The 21,608-nt window shown below is 34.3% G+C and overlaps 1 protein-coding gene across 3 annotated transcripts in view; it reads left to right on the forward strand.

Moving 5' to 3' along the window:
- LOC118743031 (putative inorganic phosphate cotransporter) overlaps positions 1–21,608 on the forward strand; it is a 31,556-nt gene that overhangs the window by 9,153 nt on the left and 795 nt on the right. Inside the window, exons 1-3 of one of the 3 annotated variants that reach the window (XM_036475499.1) lie at positions 17,633–17,780; positions 18,236–18,372; positions 20,525–21,598. In XM_036475499.1, the coding sequence (XP_036331392.1) occupies positions 17,768–17,780; positions 18,236–18,372; positions 20,525–21,598 (1,224 nt within the window). In that variant the 5' untranslated portion in view covers positions 17,633–17,767. Of the gene's footprint in view, positions 1–17,632; positions 17,781–17,878; positions 18,138–18,235; positions 18,373–20,524; positions 21,599–21,608 lie in introns of those variants that run through there. The other 2 variants (XM_036475500.1, XM_036475497.1) reach the window with 2 other exon arrangements.

The following is a 21,608-nucleotide window of genomic DNA, read 5'->3' on the forward strand; positions in this document are numbered from 1 at the left end:
AGTAATAATTAACATAAATCAATTAAAATCAAACATCTGCTTGGTGAAGTTCGTTTAGTAAGCTTACCAGATGGTTATTTTGTTTAACACACTACATTTATTTAAATTTCATTGAGTATATTAATTGGTCAGTGTGCGTTATTTTAGTTAAATTGCGGACAATAACAAGAATATATATACATAAATACATATATAATAACAACAATCTTGCCAAAGAAATTTTATTGCAACGTAACAAAGTCAATGTATGCTATAAAAATATAACAATAGACCAAATAATAATAATAATAAAAACATTGTCAGCAGACATTTCGTTTGTAGTTATTTATTAGCACACTGGCTGGTTCAAATTTATAGAAATTTATTTTTAAATACCCCAAAAAGTTAGCAACAACAAAGTGTGATGAAAAATGCTTTCCACATAAAAAAGAAAAACAAAACAAATAAAAATGCAAAATAAATATAGCAACAATAAGTGTGAGTACACACTTATACATGTATGGAATAGTGAACAACAAGAACAACAATTTAAGACTGATGTCAGCGAATGGCTAAAGAAAGCGATTTGTAAAAATTAAAACAGAATTATTTACTTATTTGAACGTCTCTAATTTTAGTTTAAATTATTGGATTTATTCTGTTTGCTATTTTGATTATTTTTTTCTGTTTTTTTTTTTTTGGTAAATACATACCAAAAACCTCGTGCCGGACATTAGTCGCGAAACGGACAAGATTTTTTTATGTACGAAAACGAATGGAAAATGAAATACGACTGCTATTTAATAGAACGAGCCGGCCGCGGTGCGGTTGGACATCCTCCTAAAATCACACTTCGCAAAGGTCTAGACACTCCAATACCCCTCTTTGGGTATCTTACGGGTCAGCGCTTGGAAGTAGAAAAGATAAGATTCGCTATAATTGTAAATTTCGGAGGTGATCATTCTGGTAGCACATTTTAGTGGATTCTTCGCTGTCCCACCCAGCTGGAGGAAGATTGGATTAAACTTTCTTTCTACAGCGCAGAAACGAGAACACAGAATAGCCAGAAAAGTGGGAAAAACACATAGCTAGTGATGGGCAATACACTCCTTTAAAACTTACTTGTATGCCTTATGTGTATCCTTCCTTGCATAGTATAAAGCAAAGTAGAGCTTTTTTTACCCAGCTATTCTCAAAAGCTACTGAACGGATTTGCACTAGATTTTTGCCAACTTACTAAAAATTATAAAATCTTCACCCTTCCTTGGACTACAAAATGATGAACCAAGTAAAATGATATGGTCGCCGGATGTGCAATTAACTTTTTTAGTGGGGCTGCCACCTGTTTAAAAATTGCTACCTTACATATAATAAGTGAAGGCATTTTTGTTAACGACATCAGATTGTACACATCATTCGATTTAAGGAAATAAGATATCAAATGAAAGGGCTTGACCTTCACATGTGCAATAAGTTTTATTTTCTCGAAGAGGGTTACCATCTGTGCGAAAAAATTAAAAGATGTGGACTGTTCGTTGGACTAAAAGGTGGGGTATACATATGTACACGCATACGTGGCCGGCTAGTATTAAAATATATATAAGCAGCGGCCTCAATGTTTATTGTGACTAATCTGTTCAAATATGTATGTATCTCTCTCAATAATTTTCTGAATGTGTCAATTTAGTGACAGCGGTTTAGTTACATTTTCATGTGGTGATAAGTATTATCACATACAGTTTTATAACATATTGATTTGCAAAAAATATACCTAATAATTTTCAAATGTGCATTAGACTGGTTAAAAAAGTCGACTATCTTCTTTATTCAAAATCCTTTGTGAAATATTTTCGGGACAATGAAAAAAGACGCTTGTCAAAAGCTAAGCCTTGAATATTAAGAGAGAGTTAGGGGCAACAAATTTTTCCAATTTCGGAAACATACTTGTCTTCAGGTCAACATATCGGAATGAATGATGTATATTTTTGAAGGCTGTAAAAAAGTTTGTAATGATTTCTTAATAAATTCACTCCTCCAAAAGTCGAAATTTTTTTTTGCACAAAACCGTTGAGAAAAAATTTCAAAAAATTTCTTATACTAAAATTATATGGGCTATTAAAGTGGTTTAACAAAATTTCACAAGTTTATTCATAATTTTTAGAATTTGTTTTAAAAAGTTTTTAGAAAATTTTAATCTTTAACCTTGTCTAACTTTTGTAGGAGTGCATATATGACAAAATCATAAGAGTCTTTCTTATGAAATTTTTTAAATTGAAATAAAATTGTTTTCTGTGTTATTTATGTATATGGAAATCAGAAATCCGCGATGAGTGACATCTATTTAAATCTTAAAATTTGACAGGCTTTTTTTCAGAGTCTCTAAAATATTTCACAGAGGATTTTGAAAAAAAAGGTACTCGATTTTTTTAACCAGTCTAATGTGCATACTATACATAGTTAGAACTAGTTTTATTATAGAACGAAATAAAAACAAACTAGGCAAAAAAGCAATCAAAATCTAATATGAGAGCAAATAAAGCACTTCCAGCAAAAAAAAATAAAATAAATAAAAATAAAAATCGACAAACTTATCTTCAAATGAACGTTGCAATAACAATTTATTCGAAGTAAACAACTGTCTGACGCAATGGCAAAGGCAACTTTATATAATAATAACCCTTCAAACGGCTGTACACAGACTAAATCAGTAACGTAAAATTCCATTACTGATATAAATATTATATAATTTATAATAAAATCTGCTATCAAAATAGTCGTAGTATAACAAGCTGTCGATAAAATAACTTGCACGATTCTTTAGTTAGTGCATAATATTTTTTTTTTCTTTATCGATAGCGATCTCACGCGACCACATTAAAGTTGATTAAAAATTTTCGACGCAAATGTCGTTGGATGATAAGATTGCTTTATTTGCTTTTCTCGAAAATCAACGTAGGTACATATTACTCCATCGATCGGCACATTTCGCAATGCGATTGCGATTGTGTCCTCGAAAAGCCTTTGCCGATTGCACTTTGAGCGGTTCCTATACTATACGATGTTCAATCTGTAAATACTTAAGTATGTGCATGCCTACAGTGTTGCCAGAAACTTTTCGTGGAAAAATAAATAAAATAAAAAATTATGAAAAAATTGTTTAAGCAAATTTCTTTTTTGGAGATTTTAACTAAATAAAAATCTATTTTATATACGTGTGTACATTAGGGCGGGTCATTTTTTTTTTTACTATGCGTGTATAAGATAGAAGAATTCTAAGTGTAATTCTAAGCAAATTTGCCGAAGAAACCTTGGGTTAAAATATATTCGGAGTTTGCCAAATTGCGAAAACAGGTTTCGAAGAAAATGTGAAAATTTTCACTGTTGCGCCCTATGGTAAGAAAAAGATAAGCACAGTAGTGGATGCCTCATACCAAAAAACCGCTTATACCATATTTTTATATAAAATTTAAGAACTTCTTTGCAACACTACAGCAAAATGCTAAGAAACCTATTTATGCAATTTGCCAAAACCCTTATATACAAATTGACCCGCCCTAATGTACATTTATCCCAAAAACATTTATTAAGTGTAGAAAGTATAAAAAACAAGTAAAAATTAAAAAAAAAATTAATTATGCAACAGTTGCAAATAGCTGCAAGAAGACGTAGGTTTAGAGAATGTTCAATACATGCTCCCCAAAATTTATTTGATCCCAAAAACGTCGTGTGATGATGCAAATGAAAACTTATTTTATCTACTTTTGAATACCCTGATGTAATTTCATCAAATTAAAATGATAATGCTTTGCAAGATTTTTAAAATTGTTGGTGGTACTTATCACTTGAGAGCGGTAAGGAAAGAATATTATTATTTACGTTTATTGATGAAATAAATTTTATCATTTAATTAATTATTTTAAATGTTTTTCTTCATATTCTAGAATCTAGTTTTAACTACTCACGGGCGCACTTATGCATGTGTACTTAAGATAAGCGTGAATATGAATGTGTATTGCAAAAAATGAACAGCTAAGAATTTCTGCGACGTAATTTCAACACATAAATTACCTAACTATTTATTTCAATTTATAATTTAGTTATTGGTGTTGGTTAGTTCTGCTGACAAGACAGGGAGACTATGTATGCATAGCTTAGTTTTTTTGTAAACTGGCGGCAAAAGAACGCTCGGGAAAAATTTTCCTTTAGCAAATCAAGCAACCCTGTTGGTATCTGAGAGTAAAAAGTGAGTAACAACCAAAACGTAAGGGAACACAAAAACGCATTTTATTCTATAAAAACGTGAAACAATTTTCTTTGATATTAAATACATAAATAAATCGATTAAATGGTAAGCAATACATTTTAAGTTTATTGCATATGAAACGATAATACTTACGGTAATACTTTAGTATTTTTCGTTATCAACTTGATTTTACTTAATTTCATGATTTTACATGAAAAATAAGTTCGGGAAAAATCTTGCAACTTCATTCTCTACACAACTCTCCAAAAATCGCTACCATTTACTGGATTTTGGAATACGGGAACATTTTTTCTCTAACTTCCCGTAAGTTCGTGTAAAAACCTGGAAGTTCATTCGATTCGTCGAAACATTTTTTTATGTATGTTACCAGATAACACCTCAAGGAAAGTCACATACTGATTTCCTTAAGCTCTAATTAAAGGAAAATGAACACATTAAAGGTACTTCTAAGTTTTTGTATGAGCATATAAACGTTACCCAATAGTCGTCCTTTTTAATTACTTGCTTGTGACGCAACCCTTTACAAACTCGCCTACTTTTTTCAGTGGGAAGTTTGGAACTGGATTATTCGATACTCAGGGACATGCTTTTATCAATTGCGCCAAAAATATTGGCAAATCACCCGGCGGAAATATACTAAAACGACTCTGTCATTCCATGATACGAATTACAACTGTATTAGCCTTTATGGTATAACGAGGGGTCAGATCCTTAGCCGGAATTTTTTTTTACAGAGGGAACTTTGCAGCAAAAACTCTGGGAGTCCTGAAAAATTTGCCACTTGACTGGCGACTCAAAGACAGTCCCGTAGCGAAGGAACTGACAGAGCAAAGCTCAATCGATGACTATCACAGTGAACATATCTTGCCTGGGATATTTTTCCTTGATCCACATTAGAACTCCACTTACATGATTAGCTATATTTGCTACAACACTAAGTGCACACCAGAAGTATCGCGAGTCCTTGAAAAGATTATGATAAAATTCCGATGATTTTAAGTGCGAATTTAAAAGTGAATTTTGCGTTGGTTATAGCACTCCCTTTAACTGAGTTCCTTAACATCAAATTAAATTTGAAAATATGCAGCAATCGCAACAAATCGACAACGTGATTAAACACAATAATTTACTCTATATTCCAAGGACACAGTGCTTACTACAACTAAACGACACTTACATATTGACTGAATTTGGCTATTTATTTTATTAATTTGTAGTTTAAACTTTTTTTTTTAAGTATAGTTTATTCTTTAATAAAACCCGTGTAAATCCAAATTTCAATGTTTGTGCAACATTGAAAAAAAAAATCGAGCTTTTTAATTCGATTTTTTTTAGATATTTTGAGTATTCACTTTTGTAGCCCATTCAATTTTAGTGTAATAGAGGGCAAGTTTAAAGTAGCTGTGACTTGATGTTGATTTTTACCATACCATTTTTTCTTCCATACAAACTATGCTTGACGATATTTTTATTTGAGAGAAAATGAGCAACACCTTCAACAAAAATAAAATTAAATTGCAAAAAATTAACGGTGATTCAAAACTACTTTGAGCATACAGTTAAAGAATAATATGCTTGGTGACAATAAAAAAAACAATCCATTAATTCATTTAGCTGTAATTTTTAAAATTTTAGCAGGGGCGTGCCAGCGTGGAACCATAATTAGCAAAATTTTTTCTAGTAGTCATATTTTTAAGGCTTTTTGCTGGCTTCCCCCCAACTTTTAGTTCCTGTATAACGATTTTATCCTTATGGGCATATCGAATGCCCTTATAACCTTGGCTGTAATTCAGCTTATTTCGGTAGTGTCCTTGACTCCATTCGTTATCTACTTAATTTTGTCTACCAAAGTCTTTTCACTCATACGTGCATATGTATATATGTAAATACATACGTTATTTCGTTGAAATTAAAAAGTGGTCTTGCTTGCTCAATTTATTTAATTAAGAGCCAAATACACTTTTTTGCCAAAATATGCCATTCTGTGAAACAACTTTATGCCGAAAATGCGTGCCTATTATTATTGCAAATCGGTCATTTGTAACTGTGAAGAATCAACCAGTGGTTTCATTTTATTTTATAATTAATTGTATTCTGTTTGCTTTGAGCGCACTGATTAATTTTAATGATTTTCATTGACATTGACTTTATCAATTGATGTTCGAATACCCAGAATTTATTTACATACATACATATTTGCTATTATTTTAATACCAACATAATTCTTATAAATTTATTGTTCTACTTTTTTTTGTAATAATTATCATTTTCTCTCTATGCATGAGCAATCTTAGTAATTTGAATTTTCAGCGGTCATTGGTTACTCCGATAGGCGGTGGCATTGAACGGAAGTTATGTACATATTTACATATATACCCACGTGCATGTGTATGCATTTGCGGTTTTCTGCGAAATCTCGAGGCTATTATTTTTTATAAATAACAATCATATTTGGCAATTATATCTGATTAATTGTTTAAACGTACTTATATCCATATACAAATATCATTGCAACAAAAACACAGTTAGCCACTTTCCTAATTTCGCATCGCGTTTTTTTGATGCGTCACTAAAGTGTATAATTTTTTTTTTCTTTGCCTAAATTATTGTACACCAGAATGAACACAACAGGGGGCATTGTGTTTGACAGTGTGGGAGTATGCAAATTTCTCATCCCACGGCACTCCTTTAAGGGAACGTGTTTCTGTTTTTTGTTTACGTGTAAAACTCGAATTTAGCGCGCTTGGCAAACTTCCGGAATGAAAACTTCGGCTTTACCGCAAGCATTGAAAGCTTCAAATTTTTTTGCGCGCTTTTTTCAAGTTATTTTATCTTAATTGCATTTTTTGTGCTAATTTTAACAATAAACTCGTTCGCTGCTCTACCACAAAAGAGCAATTAAGTTTGAAGCGCTTTCATAAAAAAAAAAAAAATTTGGAATATATTTAAAAATTTATTTAGTTCAAATGCTGCATTTAAAATGCAAATTAATTAGTTCTTATGCCACTTTCAACCACGTAAAATGCCATTTCGAATGCTACACTGCAATCAAAATTTCTTAATTAGGATTTGTTTACACCCCAATTTCATGCCTGAACTCTTCGCTTACAAGTGGCACGCCTACTTACTGCCACTACCAAAAATTACAGCAGAAATTATCAAACCAAAAAGGACAAGTCAGCTAATTATTTAAGCACACTTGCATCGTGAAATTTTTTATTATTCAATGAATACGAAACAAAAACAATCAACAACCATAAAAATATACCGATATTGTCGTGAAACTAAAAATACACCAACTAACAACGAAGCTTTAGAGTAAAATTATCATAACGAAACGCTGAGTAATTTTATACAAAACAAATGAACTGCGATTTTAAATGAGAAAACTAAAAACGTACATATACATATATACTAGTATTTAAATAAAATAAAAGTTTTAAGATAAAAAATTCCCGGACAGAAAAAAAACACATTTTTCCATTTATAAAATCCATTGAACACGTTGAGCGCAGTCCATCACGTGAGTGTAACATTTCCAAAACAAAAAAAAAAACTTGTTCGAGTAGATTCACCGATGTGATTGGCATCGCTAAGTTGCGAGCTAGTAGCGGTAGTGGCGGCACTAGCGAGCGAATCAAGCGAGTTACATACGTCTCCAAAACAACTCCGCATGGACATCAGTGATGACGACTATCATCGCAACGAGCAACTGGTTGAGTAAGGCATGTTTGTCATGCTGTTACTGTTGTTATAAATTGCTTATAATTGCAGCGCCGGCAAACAAATTAATATTTAAATTGTAGCTGTACCCTCCAACAGTGAAAATAGAACCTGATCAGTTTCAGACGTTTGCAAATACAATTGGGGGGGCTCTCCTAATATAAACTAGATGAGAGAAAAATACGACACGTATGTACATATGTATCGTCACCTGAAATGCAAAAAAAACGTACCAACATCGTAACTGAAATGGAAAAAGTCGTGAAAAGTTGTCATCACATCAATCAAAAACTGAATTTCGAATTTTTTATTAGTTACGATTTTTTGAATTTTAGCGACGATGTTTGTTACGTCTTTTTTGCATTTTAGGTGACGATATGTAGGTACTCGTACAAGTATATTTATATATGGGGCATTCCTGCCTAATTCGAACACTATTTGGCTTTTGAATCCCCGATTTTTTCACAATTTTTCTATGTTATATCTAGCAACAATTGAAAGAGGCACCACTGACACTTTTTAAATTTTTTTGGCCAGCCATTTTCGAAATATCGATTCTTGAAAAACCCCTTATTTTTTTAATGCTCATAATTTTCCGGAACTAGGACTGATTGGAACCATTTTCTTAAATTTCTCATTTTAGAAACACTTTTGGAATATAAAATCGAAAACATTTCCAAACCCAGTATTTCTATAAAACTTAAAAAAAATGTATGTATTATTTTGATGCCAAAAAACACGAATTCCCCAAATATCTCCACAACATATCGTTCCCCAAACATTACCCACAAAAACTAAAATTTCTCCGAATTCGGGGAAATACGCACAAAAGGGCAACGCTGGTTTAAACCGCACTTTTGCAAAGGCTGGACAGTTTGATAGGAAGTGTTGTGATGAGTTCACCATTTTGTTCTCTACAGCAAGAACTCAGTGTGATTTTACTTAGTTTCCCCGCATGTATTTGAATCGAACGATGTGCTGTCAACTTAACAACCAACAGTTGTATCTTCATCAACCTAAAGAGATACCTTGATCTCCTCCTATCCATCCTCGGCCAAGACGAACTTGCAGTAGTACAGATCCTTATTTTCATCCACATTTTGTATCTTAACTTTTTTTTTCAGTGAAACCGACTATTCAGACTCTGTCCTTCCTATCCGCCTCATAGTTTCCATATAATACCGACTAGGAAAGACAAGCTTAGATCGACCGTGGACGAGACCAAAGCCCTGATAGCCGCTTGGCTAACAGAGTAGACACATACATATACACATACCGGTCGACGTAAGTTAATCAATTTATTGCTTTTTTTAATGATAACTACCTCTAATCTGGAAAACAATAAAGTGAGGTGTGAGCCCAGTTTTAATGTTGATCAAGAGTCCCCTACAAAAGACTACTCTAGCGACCCCTTTGTCAGCTTTGCCACATTCTTTTACAATTTCACCTGTGGCCCCTTTCCAATCACTGTCTTTCGGCCCCTCATCCCAAGAGGTAATATAAGTGAAGAATGAGAGTGAGAGCGTCAAGAAGTAATTATGTACAAGATTTTAGTTTTTTATAATAGTAAGTGAAACGATCACATGCTGATCGCTAGAGAACGTTGATATCTAGTAAATTGCGCATTCGTGTGCATAAAGCCGATCCGATACAAAAACAGACGAAACAAATAATAAAAATATACAGCAAAACCCACAACAATAATGCAGATAGTAAACATAAGTACATACATGCTTCGCGTGAGTGGCACATGGCTAAAAATACACGCATTGCAAGTGGCCAAATAGCTGCAGCGCCAACGATGACAACGCCAACGGCAACAGCAACAGCAAAATATTCCCCAGCGGTGTTGGCGACGACAACTAAATCGCACGAGACTTGGCAATCACGTTGCTAATACAATTTTATTTGTATGTAGGCATAGCATTGTTTATAACAGCAACCTAGATTAGCGAGTATGCAGCAAGTGTGTTCATAGATATGTACATTAGGGTGGTCCAAAATAAGTAAAGTTGGAATTTTAATGCTCGCAGCCCCTAGGAGGGTTCTATATCGAAAAATAAGCCCCTAGTTTTTATTTTGAAATAAAGAAAATATTTAGAGGTCGCTTAAAGCGCTCAAAGTTTTCCATGTATTTTACATGAAAAAAAACAACTTTTCGTCGAAATGGTATGGAATTCTTGAAAATCAATATTTTTCGATCGAAAAATCATTTAACCATTTTTTCACATGTACCATTTATATGTCCGCCAAAACCCCCAGAAAATACGATGGCGGATAAATAAAAAATCTGTCGTCAGTAGTAAAAATGGCTAAATAAACAATTCAGTATTGTTACTGGAAGTCTCCCGGAAAGAGACAGAGTTTTCCGATCGAAAAATATTGATTTTCAAGAATTTTATACCACTTCTACGAAAAGTCCCTTATAAAATACAACGGAAAAGTTTGAGCGACCTCTAAATATTTTTTTATAAAAAAATAGGGGTAAATTTTTTCGATATAGAGCAATCCTAGGGGATGAGAGCATAAAAATGCACACTTTACTCTCTCACATGCATTTTTGGACCACGCTAATGTACATACATACATATGTGCTAAATAGGCGCTTGGCAAGCAGCCGGTTGCTAGTAAGCAAATAAATAGCTGTGAAATTAATGCGTTTAATGCAGAAGAAGCAGATAAACTTCAACGACGTCAACATTACTCACTGAGTCATGAGGAGTTGGTGCGAAGGCCTACAGAAAAAAAAAAACAATTATTGTGCTGATGTGACTACGTAAAAGGAAACAGGTCCAACAACTTGAACCCTCAATTAAGCTCGAACGAAGAAAATTCCAAACGAAAAGGGAAATTCCCACAAGGAATTAATTTAAAATGCAACTGCAAGTAGGGTCATTACACATTAGCACACACGCTCATACATACTACATATAGCCATTCGTATACACGCATGTACATATGTGCATATGTATGTATATTAAGGTGCGGTGCACCACTCTCCATACAAAATCGAATAGGTACCTACTGTTTTTCCATCGGAATTATAAAATTTCTTCTATTCTAACACTAACGCCTAAATATTTTGCAAATATATTAAGATATACATACATACATGAGCTAGACCGATTTGAAAATATCTCCAATGAAATTTTCTCCCAAAAATAACTTCACATGAAAGAAGAGCTTAAGCTTAAAAGTTTGATCATCGGAATGGAAATAATGTGATTTTTGAAAGTATTTTTACCCCGGTGCAGCTTAAGTAAATCTTAATATTTTTCCGAAATATATTGTTGAACGGTTTAAATTTTATAATTCCGGTGCAAAATCCGCAAATGTTTTTTTTTTTGATACACCATAATGTAGATTAATACACTCAGTGAACTGTGGTGTCTATAATTAGCAGATTAAAACAGCTAACCTCTAGGGGTCGCTGTCAGGGTTGCCACTTACTATTCGTGCATTGTTTTATGTTATATCCGATGGCCATTTATTATTGTTTGTGTTTGGAATTTTTTACAATAAAATCAGAATGGATAGTTTCAATTTTAGAATTGTGTTGCATGTAGAAGGTAACTTCAATTAATGGATCCACAGGATGTTATAAAGAGTTATAGTGTTAATGTAGTGGTCCTACATCTTCTGGCAACTTATTGCTGAGGTCAGACAGCGTATTTAATTTTATATTTGTAGCTGCAACTTTCAGTAGGCTCATTTTTCTCCTTTTCGGTTTTTTATTTAATATTCTTTTGATTTTTAGATTTTATTGTTTTAAAAAGAAACATATATATATTTTTTGATTGAATTTTTAAGAAATACATAGTTCATATTATGTAAACTGAACTGTTCCAGTGTTAAAATGTTTCTATGTTTAGAAAAGTTATTGCTTGAAGGTAGCGCCGGATTAAGGGCAGGGCCGGCGGGGCCGCGGCGGAACAAAAAAATGGAAATTTATTATTATTTCCAATTAATTGTATGTAATTATGAACTCACAAAGGGGCCCCCACATTTATAACGGCCCAAGCCGCCACATTCTTAATCCGACCCTGCTAAAAGGCAAACGGAATAACTCTAAAACCTCCTGGCTAGCAAAATTTTCAATTCGTTATTCGAAAGACAGAAAAGTGTTTTCAAGATAGTTGCCTGTAAATCAAGTTAATGGGGGGAGTTGTATAATAAAACAATAATAAAACTAAATACTTAAGGCAATTTTCACAGTAAAGCTTAAAATCACATTCGGCATTGAACTATCAATTTCTGTTTTGAAAATCTATAGACAACTAACAGTCTACTGTGAAAATAGCCCTTAGCTGGCATAATAAACAACATCTACTGGGTTTTTTTATGATATTTTTGGGTCGACATGTCCAAAAAGTTACACAGTTCTGTATATATATTTTTTTCTTCAGACAAATACGTACAAATCCAAATGGACTTACCAGTGCCAATGAACCAGTGCACAACCAGCGCCAATGAACCAGTGCACAAGCAGCTTTAAAAAAAAAAATACAAAAGCAAAACTAGAGGATTCCCTTGTGGTTGACTAAATGCCAAGTGTAGAATTGTGCTTTTGCTGCTTGCAGCGTGTTTCTAAAAATAACCAAACGCCATTACACGTTCAAGCCTTGTTCATATCTTCGAATCGTTATGCCGTTACAAACATATGTACATCTTATATTACATATAAAAAAAAGCGTTGTTAAATAGTTGCTGACGCAGAATAAGTGGTAGTTGGTGGTAGAATGCACAAGTGCAACAGCAACAAACATCCAGCAATGAGGGCAGTAGAATAACTAATTATAAACGAAAATGTGCATTTTGCATTGGAATGTATTGCAGATTAAAGCAATTTAAACTGATGTTATGCTTAACTTTTCTTTTCATTTTTTGTTAATTACATTGAAAATTTAAAATTACTTACGCATGCATTGCATTGCATTCAGAAAAAATTTCATTGCAATTTTAATTGAAGTGTTACTTCGATGAGTTTAAGAAAACGTAGCTGTGTTGGCGTAATCCCATAAATAATTTAATAAAAAATTCGATTGAAAATAATTACAAAAAAACGTGTCGTTAAGTTGCGTGGAAACACCCCAAATGTAGTAAATAAACTACAGATTTAACTGGATTTTCTCATCTTTGGTATTCTAAAGAAACTCCAATTTACATATCGCACACCGTCTTCAAAATAGTCACAACTCAAAATAATACGTTTGTCAGAGAATGTGAAAAACTATTTCTTAGCACATGATAGTCATATGGACAAGTGCGACTTTACCTAAGGTTTTTTTTTAAACAAATTATAACAAAAATTTGCTCCAGCTTTTGCTGAAAGGTAAATAAAAACTCTATGTACATTTTTGGCGCATAATCTCAAAAATGCCAAATATTGAGTTGTGACTCTTTTGAAGACGGTGTGCGATATGTAAATGAAAAAAGGCGTTGGCCGTGCACGGTTGGCACTGTTAGAGGGTGTGTACGTTAAAAACTGTGCATTTTTTAAGGCGAAACCAGTTTTGGAAGCTTTTATAAATACAAAAGCGCAACTTAAATCGAATTGGCGCTTTCCTCGTTTTATTACAAATTATTAAAATACGTAGATTTTTTTAAAGCATTTTGAATTACCATTAATGATTTTTAATTATACATAAGCACGATACTTGTATTCTGCATTGTTAATTGATCGGTTAGAAGACTTATCAGAAACTAATTTGTCTATAAAAAAATAATAATAATATTTTGTCGCTAAACTCTTGCATAGTGTTTGGCCGAGCTTCTACTCCAAGTTGTGGTGTACGCCCTTAAGTTAAAATACAAATGGACGGACCTAGAATTTTGTCGCCGCCTCCGAGTGGAAAACGGTTTTCTGATAAGCTTTTTCAAGGCAGAAATACTTGTACAATCGAATGTATCTTCAATTTAGATATTGCTTTAATTTATAAAACTTGTTTGATAAATAAAAATATAGTAAAAATGATGCCCGAAGAAAGGAAGGAGCGATTCTACCTTACTATGTTCTTATCATGGTTTCTAGTGAACGCGTTCCAGTTTTGGTTTAGTTCTACACGAGAACCAAATATAATGTCCAAAACATCACCACAAAAGACCCAAATGGGAACAAAACTCTCGTAAACATTCTCAAAACGAACAACGTGCAAACAAAACTCTCGAGAACGTTCTGAAGAAGAATATAATGAGAAAAAAACTTTTGGAACGTTTCCGATGAGAACAAAATAAGAACGAAAGTATCGAGAACCTTTTCAAGGCGGATCACATAAGACCACAAAAGTGAGAGGGGCATCTGCGTATTTTGATGGAAAATCGTTTCATTGAGAACCACGATAAATGAAAGCTAGATCATTTCAACTTTCAAATCGTGCATCGTTAGGGTGAACTGTCCATTTATGGAACAATTTTTCATTTGCTGTGCAAGAAAAGTTCCTCTCTTAAGTCTTTCGTTTACTTTATTTTTTCAGTTCTTTTTTGATAAATTTTAATATTCAAACATTTCAAACTAATGGAAGCTAGAAGAGGAATTTTGTTCTCGGTTACTTTCTTCGCGAATAAATCAGAGAGGACTTATTCCCAATTCGTTTTGTGTCAGAAAGTTGCTGAGACTCTGGTTCCCAAATTGTTTTTCGAGAGAATGTTTCTTAAACTTTTGTTCCCGTTTTGTTCTCATAGAAACGTTCCCGAAAGTATTGCTCGCATTTTGTTCTCTTAGGTAACGTTCTTGGGAACAACTACGAGAAAGACGTTTAGTTTCGATCATAGCTGTTGCACTCGGTCTCTGGCTTCTAAATTTTCTGACACAGTTTGAGTTTGAAATTTTTTTCCATAGGATGTTGCACATATTTCCCATATAAAAAAAAAAAACATTCGCTACATGGAAAAAATTAGAACAGGCCGCCAAAAAAATTTCGTAAATCCCGAAGATCTTTGAGCCGCTTCAAACTTGCACTTTATTATACCATAATTAAATGGGCCATTAAACGGCATACGTGAAATTTTCTTAAATTTTTTATTAAAACGTTTAAAATTTTTATGATAGTTTGATATTTTGTTTAGTCTTGTACGAAGTTTTAAACTTTTATTTTTAAGGTGTTTGTTGCAGTCTGAACTATATTTTTAAAGTAAACAAATTTTTTTTATTAATTTATAAAACTCTACCAAATTTTCTTAAAATAGTGGCGGTAATGTGTAACAGTATACTTATTCCTTTTCAAGACTAATAATAAAAGTACATCACTTTGTTATATATGTATATTCTTCATACATACAAAATATCCAGCTACTGTCACATAAGTCTTATATTTACATGTATCGGTTTCTGATAAAAATGTTATCAAGATCATATATGCTATGCAAGTATTTATGTATGTATCTCAGAGAAATTTCAAATATGTACCAACTGCATCTTTCCATCCACAAGTTTGTTAATCTATTTCAGTGGTTATAATAAATTTTTCTGTCAGGTTTGACAGCTATAACGCTAACATAACTTTAAACAACTATGACATGAATCTAAACAAAATATGCGAGTTGAAAGGTCGGCTATACGGATGACGTCAAGAGGAAAGGAATTCAGTTGGAACGAATGGCGTGCAAGTGTGATTATAGAAATTAAATGCCTAAAAAATGTCTGATGTGAGATAACAGAAAGACAGTAGAGTTTTTCATTTCAACAGGTTCATTAGCAAATTTTTTACACAAATCCTATGACAGCAAAAAATGTATATCTATATAAAAATATATAATTAACGTGAGACATAACAATATTTAAAAAAAATACGCAATTGTACCTACTATTTTTTATCTTTTCTACTTATAACACTACTAAAAAGAAAGAAAATTAAGAAAAAAATTTATCATATGATTTCAAAAGATTTTTTATTGGTCCCCTCATTGCATTTTCTGTGGTTTTTGGCGGACCTATAAAATACAGTTACTATAAAAAAATGATTAAGTAAATAATTGGGTATTATTATTGGGAATCTCTTGAAGAGAAACATAGTTTTCTGATCGAAACTTGGAAAACTTTGAGCGCTTTGAGTGACCTCTAAATACTTTTTGATTTCAGAATATAAAAATAGGGGTGAGAGCATAAAATTTCCGACTTAACTTTTTCACATGCAGTTTTGAACCACCCTAATATACATGCGTATGCATGTATGATTTTTGAATATTTCTAACATGGCTGCGAAGATGTTTGGCCATTCATATCAATGGTTTGAGGAATCGTTTTGTCTTCACTTTGTTTTTTTTTTTTTGTAGCCCCCAAAATGTATTACAGTTTTTGTCATGTGCCGCAATGCCATTGTTATTTTTTATATACACGCATACATAGGCGTGTATAAAATTTTTGTAGAAAAGTTCATGATTTTAAATAAAAAGTTATCTACTCAAGTCGGATAACCTCGTTTTTTTATCGAAAATTTTTCCTTGGAAGTGGATATATTTATCTATGTATGCTTTCAAATTAATAAATAATTTCTGGTAAACACTTTAGTATCAATCTGATAACGAGAGCAGTACATAAGTATAAAGCTTCGGCTTTGCAAAGAGCGTTTTTTTTGTTAGCATGTATTCGCTTGTCTACGTTCTTACAATTAAATTTATTTATCTTGTAATTTTTTCTTTTTTTTTGTAGAAACTTTGGTAAGTTTTCCAATAGAATGTTCATATTTGAGGCAATGTACGTTGACATCAAATACAACATATTTGCGCAAAATTATCATATGTTACAAAAACGAAATTTTACAATTAATCTAGTCTGTAAAATAATTAAAGTAATAGACTTAAAATAAATGAAATTAAAAACTGTATAGCTAAGATAAATTTTAATATTTTTTCCGAAATATTTTTTGGCAGAAATCTTAAAATAAAATAAGTTTTGTGATGTTACCGGTTTTTTGGTTGTGCACCCTTATATACATACATACAGGCATATGCATCTGCTGATGTACGTATGTGTACCTCTGAGTTTTTAATCTAATTAACTTTTCTTCTCTGCATAATGATATCGTCATCACATAAATAAAAAAAAGTAGCTCTGTGAGTCAGAGGCTTTGGTTAGATTCTAACTCGGCTAAAAAAGATTTTGTACGCTCTAGTCTAAACAATGCAATCAATGTACGTACATAGGTATGAATTTACACAACGTCATGCCTTACCAACCTAACTGACTTACTAGACGACTTGCTGCGTGCCATTAAGACAGGCTGTCCATCTTAAACGCTGATTTTAGGTACTCATAAACGTTTATCTATGACAAATATGTATGTTTATACCTAGCTAAAGGAAGCGATCACCAACGGAGTAGGCTTGAGTGATGGCTGCAACAAGAGGTATGCATATGTATGTACTTACATACATATATACAAGTGCACATGCACACAAATGCTCTGTACATGCACGTACTGTTAAGTGTCATTTAGAGTAAGAGATACTGAGCAAATGCACGCACTTACATACATATGTATGCATATAGATGACTTCAAATATATTTACAAATAAACACTCTTATCTACAAGTGTATATACATACTTATGTATGTAAAGATGTGAATACTCGCATATCTTATATTCATTGATGCATGCATATGTACATATGTACATATTAATATATGAGCTAGATGAAAGTGAAAACTTTCCTTTAAACACTGGACCACACTTCGCATCTAGTCAGTCTCATTTTGTGCACGCAACGTGACCATATTTCGGCAATAAAAATTAAATTAAATTAAATCAATTACAAATTACAAATTACGTGTAGTGCATTGGACTCCACTAATACTGCGCTGAGATGCAATTAAAAAGTAAGGAAGTAAGGATTACACAGACTCGGCTAGCGTAAGAGTAATTCGCTTGAAAGTGCAGTGCGAAAAGGATATTATCTTTACCAATGTTTCGTAAATCTAACAATACGTTCACTTAATCTTCTGCGCGAAACCTTCACTTGTAGCTTATCTACAACCTTCTAGAACCTTGCTTTCATCATGAGTTGACGCCGTGCAGTGCTGCTCATTCACTACGCTCAGCCTGAGTTCGTGGACACAAATTCAACGATTTTCTGCCCTTAAATACGCTATTGTGTACAGGCTATATATACTACATTTTCATATACATTTATTGATAAGCATTTGCTTATTTACTTACAGAGCAGATAGTTAATTGTATACAACATTGTATTTACATACATACTCATACGATAACTCATATTTATACGCTAACTAAATACTTATTCTTTTGGGTTTTTTCTTTCTATTTACAGCTCCGGCTATCGGGACGAGACATGTGCAATGCTTCTTGTGTTTTTGTTGCCTATCAATTTGCTATGCGTTACGCGTCAACCTTAGCGTGGGTATTGTTGCGATGACAGACCGAAATTCAACGAATAGCGATCTTAAGGTGAGTGAGAATTGCATTGAAATTGATTTGTACGTATTTTAGAATGATTTTTCATCGTTCATTGTCAAGTTTGTTGTGTCGAAATCCTGGAGATACTGGCACAATGACGAATGCGTTTTGACTCCAAAGCAAGCTTGACAATTCATTCCCTAATTTCCTACATCTTACCCTGTGGAAAAAATCAACCCACATCAACAACTACCTACATAGTTTACGAAGTGTTTGGCATAGCTTCTTGTCCACTTTTGGCCTGGTGCTGTCACAAACATGGATAGACCTATAGTTTAACGCCGCCTACAAATGGCTGATGGTCTTTTGTGAGAAGCTTTTGCATGCCAGAAATGCACTCAGCGGTTTCCATTGTCTGCCGAGGAGCAACTGCAATTAGAAAAAAACTTTTATAACGGTCGGACCGGGATCTATTCTGAGTCCTAACGAGTGGTAGCATGCACCTATTACCACTGAGCTACGGCGGCCGCCTTTACCAACACACCAACAAGTAATTTCGGAAATATAAGTCCAATCCCTTACGAAGTTTCTAGCTAGAAGTGGCTACCCACATATTCTCCTGCCATGCCTTTAATTATCACTGTTCCCCAAATGCCTTTTAGTTGCTCACTCCAAGTCTTTTTTTCCTAGAATATTGATTGACTCATGCAAGCTATTTAAAACTTGTTTAGCGAATATGCTACACATCGAAGCGTACATATGCTTCATATTTTCCAGAAACCACTTCTTACCTAAGCAGACCTAAAATAAGTACACATAGTCTCTTAAAAGGTCAAAGGAGATTCGCCAAAAAATGTGTATCTCAATCAAAACGATTTTGGGTAAGTACGATGCTATCTACATTTCACTTGGATTAGCAACAAGTGATTTGAAGACCATTCCTTGACGATTCCGTCAGGAAACTCACAGACAAAATAATATCAAAATTAAGTTTCAATAAGCTTGAAAGGGACCCTTGATGAGAGTCAATAACCACGATTGGCAAGTGGTTCCAAATCTGTTATACTTATGAATACAAGCATTTGGATCGCGGTTCCAAAAAAGGTGCACGAAAGGACCCGAACAGAAAAATACCCTAGCCCTATAACCGTCTGAGCTAATACCTATCGAAGCTGAAACCGACATACCAAATGAGTGTTCAGCATGTGGACAACAACAATTTCTTCACATGCCCACTCAAGCCTACTCAGCTAATATCCATCTTTCTCTCTCTCTTTCTCTGGTCCAACCCCGTCGAAACGGCACATTTTCTGGTCGTATCGTTAGTTTAGCTTGACGACAAGCACAATGAACAACCCGACTTAGGCGGGGCTTAGTAGTGCCATCACAAAAACAACTCAAATATATTTCAAGCGGAAATCTTTGTGATTGAAATATGTGATGGTAAATTCTTCGTAGAAGGTTAATTGTCATGCCTAACTGTGAGGCTCATGCAAAACTAAATCAAGCTTTGTGGGCAACTTCAAACTCACCTGAGGAAGGCGTTGGGAGCATGGAAAGTGCTAACGCTTTAGTAACATGTGGGCCCAACGGAATCTGTATAGCTCACAGTTTCGGAGCCTTTTCCAAAGGATATACGAAAGAACTTTTAAGAAATTCGAAACATTCTTAAGTCGCCGCCTAATGACAAGCAGCAAGAAACAATCCAAGTGGGAGAGGTTCTTTTTAGAGCAGTTTCTGTTGATCGGTAGACCACTTATCAGAACTGATGCTTTTAGATAACAATCCGTCGAAAGGACATAGGGTACGTAAACACTGCCTCCTGTGTGTAAATACATAGAAATGAATATTATTTAGATATGCAAAATAATTTGGTAAGCTCAGATCTATTTAGAAAATTAGGAGGTCCCCGGCATAACAATGATCCATTAGTCCAACTTTTTCTAGGCATGAAAAATCTAGCGCAGAAAAAGTCATAATGCTTGAGTAAACTTTCTTTCTTTTTGCCCAAATATTTTCTGTAAACTGAATAGTAAGCTTCACTGCAACAATTATGCGAAGGTTGTCCTTTACTTTGCCGTTACTTTTCTTCATATAAATCCTCCTCTGACTACAAATAACATATTTTTCTACACTTGTAGGATTTCTTTACGTTCTTCTTACCTTCTCGAAAACGATCTCTAACCATACATTTCTTTTCCAGGTCTACGACTGGGATGAGGGCACCAAATCGTATGTGCTTAGCAGCTTTTTCTGGGGCTACATCATTACACAAATACCTGGTGGACATATTGCACAAAAATACGGCGCCAAAACACTTCTGCTCATCGGCATCACGCTCTGTTCTGCATTAACGCTACTCACTCCTTTGGCTGTTAAAATTGGCGGTTGGCAATTACTTTTCGCACTACGCGTCGTACAAGGACTGCTGCAAGGTTCGGTGCATCCGGCGACACACGCTATGTTGGCCAAATGGGCGCCTGTTGATGAACGTGGCGCGCTCAGCACCTTTTGTTATTCGGGTTCGCAATTCGGCACTGTAGTCGTCTTGGCCATAAGCGGTGTAATTGCTGAATCCTCACTCGGCTGGCCTGGTATTTTCTACATCTCTGGCGGTTTGGGCATCGTTTGGGGCATTTGTTGGTTCTTCTTCTCAGCCAGCACGCCGGCGGAACATAAAACGATCTCACTAGAGGAGCGTAAATACATAGAAAACTCGTTGGGTCAAGTTGATTCGACGCCGCGCACAGTTGCGCCTACGCCATGGGTGAAGATCTTCACCTCACCGCCATTTCTATCGCTCATCATTGTACACTGCACGCACATGTGGGGCTTCTGGACGTTGCTAACACAAATTCCCAACTACATGAAGAATATACTGGGCGTGGATATGAAAAATAGTGCGTTGCTATCGTCGTTACCCTATGCCGTTATGTGTTTGCTGAGCTTCTTCTTCATCTACCTGTCCAAGGTGTTGGCGCGTCGTGAGAACGTATCGCTCTCATTCAATCGCAAATTCTTCAACTCAATCGGTCACTGGATACCAATGATCTCACTCATCGCATTGGGCTATGTCACGCAGGAACATGCCATGCTCGCTGTTGTGCTGCTTACGCTCACCGTCGGTATCAGTGCTGCCACATATCTGGGCTTCCAGGTGAATCACATCGATCTATCACCAAATTATGCGGGCACGCTGATGGGCATCACCAACGGCTCAGCGAATGTGATGAGCGCGCTAGCACCGCTAGCCGTGGGGTTGGTTGTCACCGATGTGGTAAGTTTTG

The sequence above is a fragment of the Rhagoletis pomonella genome, unplaced genomic scaffold (genome assembly GCF_013731165.1).
Source record: "Rhagoletis pomonella isolate Grant_MI unplaced genomic scaffold, Rhpom_1.0 Rhpom_scaffold_00007, whole genome shotgun sequence".
Classification (NCBI taxonomy): domain Eukaryota; kingdom Metazoa; phylum Arthropoda; class Insecta; order Diptera; family Tephritidae; genus Rhagoletis; species Rhagoletis pomonella.